Source organism: Mesoplodon bidens, assembly GCF_964165515.1.
Source record: "Mesoplodon bidens genome assembly, chromosome: 2".
NCBI classification, from domain to species: Eukaryota; Metazoa; Chordata; class Mammalia; order Artiodactyla; family Ziphiidae; genus Mesoplodon; species Mesoplodon bidens.
In genome coordinates, this window is record NC_138177.1 from 179,837,334 (window position 1) to 179,853,890 (window position 16,557).

The 16,557-nt window shown below is 40.9% G+C and overlaps 1 protein-coding gene across 1 annotated transcript in view; it reads right to left on the reverse strand.

Annotated features, from left to right (window-relative positions):
- Nucleotides 1-1,602: 1,602 nt before the first annotated feature.
- Nucleotides 1,603-16,557, reverse strand: part of SLC25A33 (solute carrier family 25 member 33) — a 30,580-nt gene continuing 15,625 nt past the window's right edge. Inside the window, exons 3-7 of the mRNA XM_081226747.1 lie at nt 10,793-10,870; nt 8,557-8,657; nt 6,525-6,591; nt 3,307-3,587; nt 1,603-2,118 (exon numbers count right to left, since the gene is read on the reverse strand). Of these exons, the coding sequence (XP_081082873.1) occupies nt 1,916-2,118; nt 3,307-3,587; nt 6,525-6,591; nt 8,557-8,657; nt 10,793-10,870 (730 nt within the window). The 3' untranslated portion in view covers nt 1,603-1,915. The remainder of the gene's footprint in view (nt 2,119-3,306; nt 3,588-6,524; nt 6,592-8,556; nt 8,658-10,792; nt 10,871-16,557) is intronic.

Sequence of the window (16,557 nt, forward strand, 5' to 3'; positions counted from 1 at the left end):
ATGATGGTAATACGTGCCTCACAAGTTTGTCAGAATTAATTTAAACGAGAAAGTAACACCTTGCACAGTGCATGGCACACACGGGTAAGCAATGAGGGTTTTAAAAGTCTTATACATGACTACTGAAAAATGGTGAAATGTCAGTGACTAAGCTTGTGGAAAAGAGATACATCAATCATGGGATTTTTCCATTAACAGCTCAGTGACGTATGCCACTTCAAAATCCAATAAGCCCCTTTATAGAGGAAGCATCACTTTCTTCCTGCTTGTTCTCTTCCTACTGCTGGTACTCAACGTTTCTTTCATTTCAATGCCCTGGTGCAGAAGCAGAGAACTAAATTATACCAGCTTAACGTCAAACTTATTACCTCAAGAATGTATAAGTGAAAATTTCCAAATAATTCTCATACCCAACTAGTGAATATTAAGCAACCTAACTTTTGACCTTCATATTAGATAAAATCTTGAGGAAAAATTCAGGCTTTCGTATGAACATTAAAATAGGAAGGTGTTGCTAAGTGCCACTATTAAACAGTTAAAATGAGCTTCTGGAATAGAAATATCTTTGCTACAATATCACGCATTGTAGAATCACTGAAGTTTGACTAAAGGCATTTATTTTGACTTCCACTTAGTGTTCACAGTTGTAGCAAATTATGCTAGAGGGCTCAGCCTCCTTTATGACCAAAGGTGAAGAGAATTAAACTCAACTGTATCTCACCTTGGAAATATCCTCTTCTCATCCCGACCAGAGTATCTGCCACTGAATCTGAAGTGACGGTGCCTCAGTGGCTAGAATCAAGTACCTTTCTAGATATTCAGATTGAAAAATAACCTTATGTACAGTATATGCAAATTCAGTGAGAGTTCATGGGAAGACCATCTATCTCACCTGCCTTCTGTCTTATTACCTTTCTGTCCTTTATTAAAGTTCCTTTAAAAATGAGGGGGGGTTTAAAACTCTGGTGATTTCTCATTTCTAGGATTTTTTTTTTTAACCTTAAATTCTAGGGTATTTAAACAAAACCAATGCCTCCTGTCAGGATAAAAGAGCACACTCCCCTAGGGGTGGGCAGTCAACCGTGCTCCCCGCCCCTCTTCTCCAGTGGTGGAGCCCCGAGAACAGGGCTGCAGACGCGCCACGCTCCACACTCACAGCTGACTCGGGAGGCTGCCCTCTGACACTCTCACAAGGGACCTGGGCTTGACTAGGCTGAACCGGGGGAAGTACATCCAGGGCCAAGGTAATTGGTAAACCATTCTTTAAAACTCTTGCCTTTGGTTCAAACTGGGGATAGAGGATAACTTCTGGAAAAGGTTTATAGTTTAAAATATTTAGTGTCAGGAAGCTGTACTTATTTTTTAAAACTCAGCAGCCGGAAAGCTTAAATGATCAATCTGTGGAAGGTTTTTGGAGACTAGCTGGGAAGTCTGTCCTGGTCTGCCCTGTGCCAACAAGATGTGACACTTCCTACCTGTCCCACAGTGCAGGATCTTACAGTGAGATTAGAAAACAACTGTACCCTGACTTGATAGTTTTTCTCTGCGTTTCTAGGCTTATGCTTCACTGAAGTCCTTAGCTACAGTTTACCCTATGGTGGACATAAAAGAGGACACAAAACAAATTTATACTTAAATACCATGGTTTAATTTACTGGCTGCTTAATCCTGAATTCTCTTAAGTTAAAACAAAACAAAACAAAAAACCACCAAAAGTTATAATTAACTGTTAACGTTAATGAATTTAAACCTTCCAGAAAGCATGAATCCAAAAGGAAACGTCCAACAGGTGATACAAGCCAGATATTCTACGGCCTTTCCTGTTTTGGTCTCAAACATTCTACACATAAATGGAAAAAAAAAATTCTCTGGAGTTTCTCAGTTTTATTCTTCTAGAGCACAATTTTCTGGTCTGTTACTGAGCATGGTCTTCTAACAGGTACACAATTAACTCATAGGTAGACAACACAATGGCAGTATTTGGTATCTGCCGGATGAGCTGGGCAAAGAGTCCTCTATAAAAGGCTAGGTAGCCTTCTTCCCGGAAGACCAGCCGAGCAGTCTGGACAAAAGACTTGTACTTGGTGCCCTCCTCCCGGAGCCGTGTCCTTATGACTTCTGCAGAGAGAAACACACGTCAGGCTACAGATGAACTGTACTTCCAAGCAATATGTGCAGAGAACGCGAAGCACACAGCTTTATAAACGTTAACGTACAGCTATGGCTCTTTGCCATCTCAGCTCTATTTGGTTGGGGTAGTCAGAGAGAGACAACAGAAAGTTCTTTTCAGAACATTTTCTAACTCTGGGGATTGGTCAATCAGGGAATTGGTCCATTGTCCCAAGACTGATGTATACATACAAAAGTACCAAATAACTTCTAGGGGTTTAAAAAATAAGCTTAGTTTGAATGGGATTCAATTTTAAGATAGTTTGTGGTTTTCTACTCCCAGCGAAGTAAACACCGTTGTTTCCCTGGAGGTGTCTTTGTATTATGTATGGCGACATCTCCAACAAAAGTTTCTTCTCATGTACTCCCCAACTTTCTCCTCCTGCCAGGACCCTTCTCCACTCGGTCCAGCCTCCTCCTTTTTCAGACCCTTGCCCACCTGGCCCTGCCTCACCCTGGCACCCACAGCACGACACTTGTGACTGCCTGTCAAGCGGACTTCAGGGCACGTGACCCGGGAAGCATCCAACCCCCTCTCTGCAAGCCCGTGGGGCTGCTCGGTGCCCCAGCACATGACGGAGACTCAATGACCTGTGAGAAGTTGACCGTGTGCATTTGTCACAGCTGACAGTGCAGCGGGTGTTTGAAAACAAAACCTGTTTTTCATGGCACAATAAAATAAGCTGTTTTTTTTTCTTTTTAAAGTAGCTCAGTAGAACATTAGGTCTATTATTAATTCCTTAAAAAGTAAACTTACCCAAAGTAGTTTTCCTCAGCACTCCATTCAAAATGGAAGCTGAATTTTTTTTTTAAAGCTTGGCTCCTACATCATTTTTTTAAATTGAGGAATTTTAAATAAAATCCAGATTTTTGGCTTCTTTGGAAACATCAGAAGTTCCACAACCCAGGGCCCACATTCCACACAGCCAGGTTTTGGCCACAGTCTGCTGGAGCCAAGTAAAGCGGAGTTCCCGCTGCCGCGTGAGCTGCATTCATGAGCTGAAGCCGGCTGAGCTGTGCTCAGCTACCCTGTCACCTGCAGGTGCTTTTGCACGTCCACCTGAGCTACGGAGGTCTGCATATACTGACACACACTGATGGCTATTTTCCTGCTCCGGAAGGAAAAGCAAAACCTACCATGGGGGTAAGCGACACAGGAAGCACACCCCTTGGAAAGAGCAGCAGCTGCCATAAGTCCAAAAAAATTTGTGGAGTTTTTCTCAGTCCCATTTGTAGAAGAGGCTAAGGGAGCTTCTTTCAGATACTTCTTTAAATTTTCATAAATAGCAAAACAGATGATGGTTTCTGAAATTCCAGCGTACGAGGCAGTTAGTCCCCTGTAGAAACCACGAATGCCTTCCGTCTGGTAAACATAGCGAGCACACTGGAGCGTGTTCATCTGCTTGGAGCCTCGCACTCTGCACAAAGGAGACCAACGAGAGGCCGTTATGACAACACGCTGAGGAGCCCGCCTGCTGCGCCGAGCCACAAAGATCAGGTGAAGAGAAATCCCATGGTGGGCGCCACAGTCTTCCCTGGTCTGTGGTTGGCTGAGCCCGGCCTGCTGTGAGGCCAGGCCCATCAGCCGGGACACCTGACAGGTCCGCAGGATGGGACGTGCACCTGTACTGAGTCACAGACTCGTGCTCAGGGTCTTTGATCTACTTTTGGAAAGAGCTACATGCAAGGTGTTCATCACAGAGGAAAATACGACTGCAACAGAATCAAAACAATCCCAACGTCTACACATGGGGATAGATACGTAAACCGTGGTACATATACTAGATTAAAACAGTTGTGAAGGCAGTCAGATACGGGGAAGTGCTTAAAGTGGAGAGCCGGACAAAATTACATGTGAAGTATAATTGCGATCGTTGTACAAATATGCTTTAAGAAAATACTGAAGGAAAACTCCCCAACGTTCCGACAGGGTGGTGAGCGTGAGTATTCTTTCTTATCGTTCTAGTCTCCAAATGGTATATTTTGATTCCATTATTTCTACATTTGTAAAATTATAAACACAGAATAGACTGTACAATAACTAAAAAGCCTTCGGCTTGGATGCTCCTACCCCACGACAGGAAGTTTTCATAAACCGTCGGGATACAAACAGAACCCCAGGACTGGACGGCGTTCACACAGGGCGCACGTGGGAGGCCCCCCTGTGGGGAGCAGAACCGTGTCCTGGGCCCCCAGTCCCACCCCGTACCTGGCGTGACCTTTGTGACACAAACGCCAAGCACCTCGCTCCCCTGCTTAACATCCCCTCGGGCAGGGCGGCTCGACCTTGGCGCTATAGGTATTTGGGGCCAGGTTAATTGTCCGCTGGGGGCGGGCCTATGCGTGGTAGGAGATCTAGCAGCGGCCTGGCCTCCACCCACTAGATGCCACCTGAGTCGTGAGAGAGAGAGACATCTCCAGACATGGCCAGATACCCTCTAACGGAGGACGGACAGGCCCCTTGAACCACCGCTCTAACGCTTCTCTGCCGCCTCAAAATAAAGCCGAGTCCAAACGCCCATTCCTCCCCAGGGCTTTTAAGGATGTGGCCCTCTCTTTGGGCTTCTCCCGTCTTATCTCCCTGCACCTCCCCCCTTCTCCAGCACATCTGCATGCAGGACACACCCCTTCTTTCTGCCGCTCGGAATGCTTTCTTGCTTTCCGATTTTCTGCACAGCAGATTCCCTGCCTGAGGCACCTTCGCACCTGCCGAGGCCCACCGGCCATCCTGTAGATGGGAGGGTGGATGCCACAAGAGCCCCTCCCTGGCTGCATGTCCTGCCCAGACTGCATTAAGGACCCTCCAGGGTCCTGGAGCACCTCAGGCCTCTAATCCCACCAGCCTAGAATTCTCTTTATTTTCTGTGAAGCTGTGAGCTTCTGGAGGGCAGGGCCCATGTCTCATTCCCTGCTGTTTCTGCTATGACCAGTTGCACAGGAAGCATGCAACAAATACTCATTGTCGAGGGCTATGTTAACAAAGCCCACACAAACACAGCTTTCAAATGTCCTAAGCACGGGTCATTACCAGCCAGATTTAAAAGAATGCATATAAAGGAAGGCTCTCAGCTGACTCATGCATTTATCCACTGCTAAACAGAAGCGACATTAGGACACTGTGTGCACACCTGGAATTGGGAGTGATTGCCAAAGGTTTCCAGGAGAGGACACTGGTCTGAAGCTTGCAGGACAAGGTGTTCTTGAGGGACAAGAAGGGGAAAAACGGGATTCCTGCTGAGGGGACGGCAGATTCAGGGAGATGGAAGCATGAGAGCACATGACGTTTTTAGAAAATCGCCAAGGACCTTGAATGTTAAGCCGAGTGAGGATTTAACCCTGAGAGTAACTGACATTCATCGAAGGATTCTGAGCAAGCAATCTATTCAAAATGATTAGACCTGATGCATTTTAGAAGGTTCTTTCAGAGAGAACTGATTAGGGGGAACACAGAATCAAAGACCAATTCAGAGGCTATGGGGGGTCATTCAAGAGAACAACAAGCTAAGGCAGACCTCACCTCCACTTCCAGGGGGCGCTCTTGCTCGCTCTCTCCCGTGCTTTCTTTACTGGGAAGCTTAAGGTTAGACTGGACTAGCTGGAAGTTTCCAGCGCCCCACACAACATTTCTAGGCAACCTAGTAACAGAAGGGTTCTTAGAATCCTATCACAAAGCATCGTTTACCATCTTCACTAACTTGAAATTACAGTAGTTATGGGGATGCTCTTTGATCTTGTTATTTAATGTGTTAAAGAATTATATTACTATATTGCAATTAAAAAAAACCCACTGATAATTGTATTTCAATAATTGGTTTTCCCTGCTTTTAAAAATATTGTTCTAAAAAGCACCTGTACGCTTCTCCAGAGACTGCCAAGAGAACCCACAGCATGAAAAATCTCAAGAATCCCTGGCTAGTTTCAGCACAGGAATCTCAGATATCTGAGGGCCTTGGAGATTAGAATGCCCCTTCTGAGACCAGGGGCATTTGCTGTTCTGCCCTTCCTGGCCATCTTCCCACTTGAAAGAGAGGCCACCTGGAGGAGAGCCCGCAGCCCTCCAACTTGGGGGCAGTGGGGTCATCCAGGAGCAGAGACCCACCGACTACCCTGCAGATCAGGGGCCACAACTGAGCAAACTTCCGACACCCCCTTGTGTGTTATTTCTGTTGGCCTTTGTCTCCCCACAAGGCTTGGCAGTATCAACCTCAAGACAAAAGGAGTTTCTACATATGCTTATATTCAGACAAAACAAGGATGGGGATGGCTAAGGACGATCTCCCTCCACAGCTGGAACTGGTGGAAGAAAAAAAGCCCTAAGAATTCTTATATTAAGGAAGGAACAATTAACAACTTACTTCCGTTCTAGCTGCATCCGGGTTTTAACCATCCATATAGGATTCATTAAGGAATTTGTGACAAAAGCTGGAAGAAAAAAAGAATAGAAAATGTTATCAGTGAACTGAGTCAATGCTTATTAAAGCTGTCTACTCCATGTGATAAACTTTGAAATCAGGCTTTCAATGGCTTAATAATAAAAACGGATGGTAGGAAGCAGTTATATTTCCATACTACAGATGAAAGCTATAGTCCCCTAAAATGTAACATCTACTGGTATGTAGGACCTAACATATATCTCTCAATTTTCTAGAGCCCTGTCTAGTCCATTCGGCCGCTAGGTGGTGCTGTTGATATTCCTGTTAATGTGGTTCCATTGGTAAATATATACGAAACTGAGAAAAACTCAATTGAGAGGTTCAGGTTCAGAAATAATTTGTTTAAAAAAGTTGCTGATCTTATCCAAAAGGGTACCTGATATATAACTTAAAATAGAAGAAATTAAATCTCCATTTACCTGAATCCAAACTTTGACATTTTAATACCTGACCATTTTAGGAAATCAAAGTTTTAAGACCGATCTGCCTATAGTAATCATTTTTAAAGTAAGTCTTCTCCACCTTAATATTGTTAATCATTCCAGACCAACCAAAAAAGCAGTACTGACCTGACATGCAGTGAGTCCTCTGGAATACCTCATCCCCTCCACAGTCTAAGTAGATTGATTAGATAATAGGACCCTAGATAGTGGTTTAAAAATCTCCCTCCACAGATGAACAAGGACCTACTGTACAGCACAGGGAACTATATTCAATATCTTATAATAAACCATAATGGAAAAGAAACTGAAAAAGAATATATATGTGTGTGTGTGTATACTTAAGAAACTGAATCACTCTGCTGTACACCTGAAACTAACAAAACTTTGTAAATCAACTATACTAGAATTACAAAGAAACCCAAAAAACTGAATGTTACCAGGAAGGAGGAAAAAAAAACAAAACAAAAAACAGTAACAGCAACATCAGCTCCTTAAAACAGCAAATTAAAGACTTCATTAAAAAACAAATCTCCCTCCAGGTCTGTTTTATTTACCAAGGTTCCTCTATGTTAATTTTGCAAAAGTTACAAAACTGGGGCACAGCTTTTCCCGTATGGCTAATTCCCTATCGGCCTCGGCAGTGAAGCCTGACCTCCTGTGAACCCCACGCACTTCTCTCAGAGCTCCATATCCTGTAAAACACCTTTCTTGTTGTGAAGCAGCTCTGCTAATGTCATTTCCCATTTGGGGTCCAGAAATTATTATCCGTAACTATTCAGATGGATTACTAGTACTTTTATTTGGAGTAACAGGGACAAGACCGATACGTACAACTTGGAGGGTAGAAAGTTTTCATAAAATGCCAATTTAATTACCTAAAACACCCTTCTATTAAAATAGACATAAAATTTACATCGAAAAAGACATAGCCTTCTCTCAGCAATCTACATGTCCATGTTTTTGCCAAGTATTTCCTGGGGAAAAAATCCTTTTGTGAATTTTCCATGGTAGCTGGAATGATTCCCTCAAAAAAGAACAGAAGCTACCTAATCTATCACTGGTCCTACTGCAGGAATCCCACTACAAGCCCTGAGCCCTCATCACAGAATCCAACGGTTAAGGACAGATGTGCCAACTGTACTCAGGGTAGGCTAGACACTGTCGGGAGCCACAGAAAAAGCAGCTCGAATTTTAGAAAATAATGTAATAAAAAGGCATGAAAACACATTAATATTCCTTTAAAAGATACATCACACTAACCAGTAGCATGCATGAGAACATGTCAATTTTGAGGGAGAATAAAAAGCTTCAGGGGTAAAAGAAAACGGAAGCAAGTTACAAACCGCTCTCAAACACTCATGTTTTATCACTTCTAACATAAAGCTTTAGGAAAATGATTTTAGATGCAAAAGAAGCAGAGACCTAATTTCTAATTCCTGGAGAAAGCTGTTTGGTACAACACATGCTTTAGGAAAGTGAGCAACTCATCTCCACTCACTATGGTAACATACCTGCAGAGCCAGCTGAGAAAATGTGCACAGTATTGCTATTAGGCACGAAAATGCCATTGAACTGCTCTTTGGCTTTGGAGTAGCATGCAAAGTACACAGCCCTGTTAGAACAAAGAGAGAATGCTATCAAGACATTGGTTCGACACTATATAATATGTATGTCCTTCCGCAACCCCTGACAAATCTAGCAGTGTGGGAAAGAAGTTAACATGTAACCGAAAGCTTGACCTTATCTGTGCTAAAACCAAAACCTGCTGCAGGCATCTTCAGGAAGCTCCTGATTGGCTCTCCAGAAAGTACTCAATGATGATGGGAGCGCCCAAAACAACTGAGGAAAATGAGGTTTTGGTAATATACATACAAAGTCCGTTTACGGTCTTCATCCTGGATGAATGCCAATCCTTTTAAGCACCAACATATACCACAACTGTTAAAATTTATAATACATTTCTAAAACATACCACACTTGCCCTGTCTTATACCAAAATGAGTATGTCAGATGTACTGTGAACTCTTTTCCTGATGACTCAGGATCACACAGGAACATGTACAGTGGCACACGTGTTTTCGTCAAGTGCACCCTCCATTGACGTGCTCCCAGCCCCAGAAAGGGACCGCTGGGGGTGGCGGGCCCCCCACCTTGGCTCTCCAGTCTTCTCTTCTCTGCCTCTGTCTGCTTCCCTGCTTCTGTCTCCTCTCCTGCTGGGGCTGGAGAGCAGAGCCTGGCTGTGATTGTCCCTGCTTCTTCACCAGCAATGTCAGGGAAAATGCTTTTTTTCAGCTGGACCGTGGATCAATTATAGAATGTATTTTCAACTTAGGATCCTGACTACGTATCATGAACGTATTATAAAACAGTCTTTCATTTTTTCTAGGTCCCAACTGTTCTAAATGGGTGTGGTGGCCAGAACTCTATATCAGATTGACAGGTGTTACCAAATTAGCACTGTCCACAAGTAGATCTGACTCCATTTAAAAAATTTACTACATATATGCAGTATGTTTGCCTTCTCTTAATAATGCATACCTCACAGACTAGTACTTTCTATATTTTCAATAGATTATACACATAAGCTACAGAATTCCAAAGGAACAAAAGGATTTAATAAGAATCTGCATTTTTAATGGCGTATAATTGCTTTACAATGTTGTGTTAGTTTCTGCTGTACAATGAAGTATATCAGCTATATGTATACCTATATCCCCTCCCTCTTGGACCTCTGCATTTTTACAACATCCTCAGGAAATCTGTGTATAAACTGGAGCAAGTATTCTAGAAGCTTTTAGTCTTCACTTTGTATAAAACAAAATTCTCATTTTTGTTATAAAGATTAATTTTGCTTAAAGTCTATTCAAGTACTATGTGGATTCACATAAGTGCCCCTTGTCACTGAGCTTCCCCTCCCAGGAGGCAATTTCTAGAAGCAGTTTCTTACCTACTTTTCAGAGATACGCTGCTATGAGCGCGCGCGCGCGCACACACACACACACACACACACACACGCAGAGACATTCACTTTCATATCCATACAGCTTATCCTCTGTATCAGCACTGTCGAAAAGAACTTTCTGCAGAGATGGAAATGTTCTATACCTATGACCTCCAATGCAGGAGCCACTAGCTACATATGAATGCTAAGTAACTTGAAATGTGGCTGGTGAGACCAAAAAACTGAATTTTTAATTTTAATTGATTTAAGTAGCCTCATATGACCAGGGGCTACTGCATTGGGACAATGTAGCTTGATATATTCAAATAAGCTTTAAAGAGAATTAAACCTTGTAACACAAATAAGAATATTTTAAATAAAGTAAGCTTGGAAGCCTTTAAAACTGCTTTAGATCAGTGCTTCCAAGTGCATATGAATCACCTGTGGGTCTTGGCAGAATGCAAATTCTGATGTAGGTGTGGGGTGTGGTCTGAGATTGCATAGTTTTAACAGCCAATGCTGCTGACCACACGCCATACTTAGAGTAGCAAACACTCAGAGAAGACACCACGTGATGGGAGCAGAATAATTCTCAACTTAAGAATAAAATAACTAAGAATCTCTTTCTCACGCACACACTGAAAGACATGCCAACAGTTATCACTACTTCTATATGTCAGATGCACTTCGGCAAATCCCCCACAGAAAAAGAAACTAGACATCTAGCGGTATTGCTCCTCCAGTAAGAAAGGACTCAGTGTATTAGATACTGTATGCAGTGAGCTAGCTGAAAGATTAATGCTTACCTTGATGGTGCAACTCCAACCAAATTTGGACCCAAGCCTCTAAAAAGTGACTTTGGTCCCTCCTTCTCCAAGATCGACCTGAATAACGAGAAAAGATGTATCTTTAAAAACCTTAGGCAAGGCCTGTGCAAAATGATAAGGGGTCAGCCTTCACATTAGCTCCCTGAATAAAGAACAGAATGTTTACAAAACCCCAGGGTCTTATCTGATTATATTACAATACAAAATCAGAAGACTGATGAATACTGCTTTCATTACTACAGTGAAAAAACATGCTTCAAAATCTCCCTTGTTCAGGCAGGAGCAAGGTGTTCAGGGTTTGCACTACCCACCGACATCCTAGGAAGGCAGAGAGCAACAAAGGGTCTGATACAGGAAATGATGTCCTTGTTATGACAAGATTCACTGAGAAACAGGTTGAGAAATTTCTTCAGATGGTATTTCTTTTGGATTTATTCCTTATTTCTAATAATCCTATCTTCTAGATCTTTACCTATTATAGGAGAGCCCTAAACAGGGAAATGAGGAATAGAAAAATCCAGTAATTTTCATGGGATGGATGATTGCTCTTTAAAGCCAAAGCTTAGTATCTCAAGTTCAAAGAGAATACTGTGCCTGATTTTTCTTTAAAAACTTTTTTACTGTGGTACCATATACATAAATTTTTTTTACCATTTTCCATTTTTAAGTGTATATAGTTCAGTGGCAATAAGTACATTCACACTGTTGTACAACCATCACCAGCATCCATCTCCAGAACTTTTTCATCTTCTCAAACAGACTCCAGAGATAGCCTCATCCACCAGAGGGCAGACATCAGAAGCAAGAACTACAATCCTGCAGCCTGTGGAATAAAAACCACATTCACGGAAAGACAGACAAGATGAAAAGGCAGAGGGCTATGTACCAGATGAAGGAACAAGATAAAACCCCAGATAAACAACTAAATGAAATGGAGCTAGGCAACCTTCCAGAAAAAGAATTCAGAATGATGATAGTGAAGATGATCCAGGACCTCAGAAAAAGAATGGAGGCAAAGATTGAGAAGATGCAAGAAATGTTTAACAGAGACCTAGAAGAGTTAAAGAACAAACAAACAGAGATGAACAATACAGTAACTGAAATGAAAAATACACTAGAAGGAATCAATAGCAGAATAACTGAGGCAGAAGAACGGATAAGGGACCTGGAAGACAGAACGGTGGAATTCACTGCTGCAGAACAGAATACAGAAAAAAGAATGAAAAGAAATGAAGACAGACTAAGAGACCTCTGGGACAACATTAAACGCAACAACATTCGCATTATAGGGGTCCTAGAAGGAGAAGAGAGAGAGGGAAAGGACCGGAGAAAATATTTGAAGAGATTATAGTGGAAAACTTCCCTAACACAGGCAAGGAAATAGCCACCCAAGTCCAGGAAGCACAGAGAGTCCTATACAGGAGAAACACGCTGAGACACATAGTAATCAAACAGGCAAAAATTAAAGACAAATTACTGAAAGCAGCAAGGGAAAAACGCCAAATAACATACAAGGGAACTCCCGTAAGGTTAACAGCTGCTTTCTCAGCAGAAACTCTACAAGCCAGACGGGAGTGGCATGCCATATTTACAGTGATGAAAGGGAAGAACCTACAATCAAGATTACTCTACCCAGCAAGGATCTCATTCAGATTCGATGGAGATATCAAAAGCTTTACAGACAAGCAAAAGCTAAAAGAATTCAGCACCACCAAACCAGCTCTACAACAAATGCCAAAGGAACTTCTCTAAGTGGGAAACACAAGAAAAGTACCTACAAAAACAAACCCAAAACAATTAAGACAATGGTAATAGGAACATACATATCGATAATTACCTTAAACGTGAATGGATTAAATGCCCCAACCAAAAGACACAGGCTTGCTGAACGGATACAAAAACAAGACCCATATATATGCTGTCTACAAGAGACCCACTTCAGACATAGGGACACATACAGACTGAAATGAGGGGATGGAAAAAGATATTCCATGCAAATGGAAATCAAAAGGAAGCTGGAGTAGCAATGCTCATATCAGATAAAATAGTCTTTAAATATAGTCTTTAAAATAAAGAATGTTAGGAGAGACAAGGATCCCTACATAATGATCAAGGGATCAATCCAAGAAGAAGATATAACAATTATAAATATATATGCACCCAACATAGGAGCACCTCAATACATAAGGCAACTGCTAACAGCTATAAAAGAGGAAATCAACAGTAACACAATAGTGGGGGACTTTAACACCTTATTTACACCAATGGACAGATCATCTAAACAGAAAATTAATAAGAAAACACAAGCTTTAAATGACACAACAGACCAGATAGATTTAATTGATATTTATAGGACATTCCATCCAAAAACAGCAGATTATACTTTCTTCTCAAGTGCACACAGAACATTCTCCAGGATAGATCACATCTTGGGTCACAAATCAAGCCTCAGTAAATTTAAGAAAACTGAAATCACATCAAGCATCTTTTCTGACCACAGTGCTATGAGATTAGAAATCAATTACAGGGAAAAAAATGTAAAAAACACAAACACATGGAGGCTAAACAATACGTTATTAAATAACCAAGAGATCACTGAAGAAATCAAAGAGGAAATCAAAAAATACCTAGAGACAAACGACAAAGAAAACATGATAATCCAAAACCTTCGGGATGCAGCAAAAGCAGTTCTAAGAGGGAAGTTTATAGCAATGCAATCCTACCTCAAGAAACAACAAACATCTCAAATAAACAATCTAACCTTACACCTAAAGGAACTATTAGTAGATGGAAAGAAATCATAAAGATCAAAGCAGAAATAAATGAAATAGAAACAAAGAAAACAATAGCAAAGATCAATAAAACTAAAAGCTGGTTCTGAGAAGATAAACAAAATTGATAAACCATTAGCCAGACTCATCAAGAAAAAGAGGGAGAGGACTCAAATCAATAAAATTAGAAATGAAAAAGAGAAGTTGTTACAACATACACCACAGAAATACAAAGCATCCTAAGAGACTACTACAAGCAACTCTATGCCAATAAAATGGACAACCTGGAAGAAATGGACAAATTCTTAGAAAGGTATAAACTTCCAAGACTGAACCAGGAAGAAATAGAAAATATGAAGAGACCAATCACAAGTAATGAAATTGAAACTGTGATTAAAAATCTTCCAACAAACAAAAGTCCAGGACCAGATGGCTTCACAGGTAAATTCTATCAAACATTTAGAGAAGAGCTAACACCCATCTTTCTCAAACTCTTCCAAAAAATTGCAGAGGAAGGAACACTCCCAAACTCATTCTATGAGGCCACCATCACCCTGATACCAAAACCAGACAAAGATGCTACAAAAAAAGAAAATTACAGACCAAAATCATTGATGAATACTGATGCAAAAATCCTCAACAAAATACTAGCAAACAGAATCCAACAACACATTCAAAGGATCACACACCATGATCAAGTGGGATTTATCCCAGGGATGCAAGGATTCTTCAATATATGCAAATCAATCAACGTGAGACACCATATTAACAAACTGAAGAATAAAAATCCATATGATCCTCTCAATAGATGCAGAAAAAGCTTTTGACAAAATTCAATACCCATTTATGATAAAAGCTCTCCAGAAAGTGGGCACAGAGGGAACCTACCTCAACATAATAAAGGCCATATATGACAAGCCCACAGAAAACATCATTCTCAGTGGTGAAAAGCTGAAAGCATTTTCTCTAAGATCAGGAACAAGACAAGGATGTCCACTCTCACCACTATTATCCAACATAGTTTTGGAAGTCCTAGCCACGGCAATCAGAGAAGAAAAAGAAATAAAAGGAATACAAATTAGAAAAGAAGTAAAACTGTCACTGTTTGCAGATGACATGATACTATACATAGAGAATTCTAAAGATGTCACTCGAAAACTACTAGAGCTAATCAATGAACTTGGTAAAGCTGCAGGATACAAAATTAATGCACAGAAATCTCTTGCATTCCTATACACTAACGATGAAAAATCTGAAGGAGAAATTAAGTAAATACCCCCATTTACCGCTGCAACAAAAAGAATAAAATACCTAGAAATAAACCTACCTAGGGAGACAAAAGACCTGTATGCAGAAAACTGTAAGACACTGATAAAATAAATTAAAGATGATACCAACAGATGGAGAGATATACCATGTTCTTGGATTGGAAGAATCAATATTGTGAAAACGACTATACTACCCAAAGCAGTCTACAGGTTCAATGCAATCCCTGTCAAATTACCAATGGCATTTTTTTTACAGAACTAGAACAAAAAATCTTAAAATTTGTATGGAGACACAAAAGACCCTGAATAGCCAAAGTGGTCTTGAGGGGGAAAAAACGGACCTGGAGGAATCAGACTCCCTGACTTCAGACTATACTACAAAGCTACAGTAATCAAGATAATATGGTACTGGCACAAAAACAGAAACATAGATCAATGGAACAGGATAGAAAGCCCAGAGATAAACCCACACACCTGTGGTTAACTAATTTATGACAAAGGAGACAAGGATATACAATGGAGAAAAGACAGTCTCTTCAATAACTGGTGCTGGGAAAACTGGACAGCTACATGTAAAAGAATGAAATTGGAACACTCCCTAACACCATACATGAAAATAAACTCAAAATGGATTAGAGACCTAAATGTAAGACCGGACACTATAAAACTCTTAGAGGGAAACATAGGAAGAACACTGTTTGACATAAATCACAGCAAGATCTTTTTTGATCCACCTCCTAGAGTAATGGAAATAAAAACAAAAATAAACAAATGGGTCCTAATGAAACATAAAAGTTTTTGCATAGCAAAGGAAACTACAAACAAGACGAAAGGACAACCCTGAGAATGGGAGAAAATATTTGCAAATTACAGACAAAGGATTAATCTCCAAAATATATAAACAGCTCATGCAGCTCAATATTAAAAAAACAAACAACCCAATCAAAAAATGGGCAGAAGACCTAAATAGACATTTCTCCAAAGAAGACGTACAGATAGCCAAGAAGCACATGAAAAGCTGCTCAACATCACTAATTATTAGAGAAATGCAAATCAAAACTACAATGAGGTATCACCTCACACCAGTTAGAATGGGCATCATCAGAAAATCTACAAACAACAAATGATGGAGAGGGTGTAGAGAAAAGGGAACCCTCTTGCACCGTTGGTGGGAATGTAAATTGATACAACCACTATGGAGAATAGTATGGAGGTTCCTTAAAAAAATAAAAATAGAATTACCATATGACCCAGCAATCCCACTACTGGGCATATACCCAGAGAAAACCATAACTGAAAAAGACACATGCACCCCAATGTTCACTGCAGCACTATTTACAATAGCCAGGACATGGAAGCAACCTAAATGTCCATAGACAGATGAATGGATAAAGAAGATGTGGCACATACATACAATGGAATATTACTCAGTCATAAAAAGGAATGAAATTGGGTCATCTGTAGAGACGTGGATGGATCTAGAGACTGTCATACAGAGTGAAGTAAGTCATAAAGAGAAAAACCAATATCGTATATTAACGCATATATGTGGAACTTAGAAAAATGGTACAGATGAACTGGTTTGCAGAGCAGAAATTGAGACACAGATGTAGAGAACAAACATAGACACCAGGGAAGGAAAGTGGCGGGGGTGTGATGAATTGGGAGACTGGGATTGAGATGTATACACTAGTATGTATAAAAT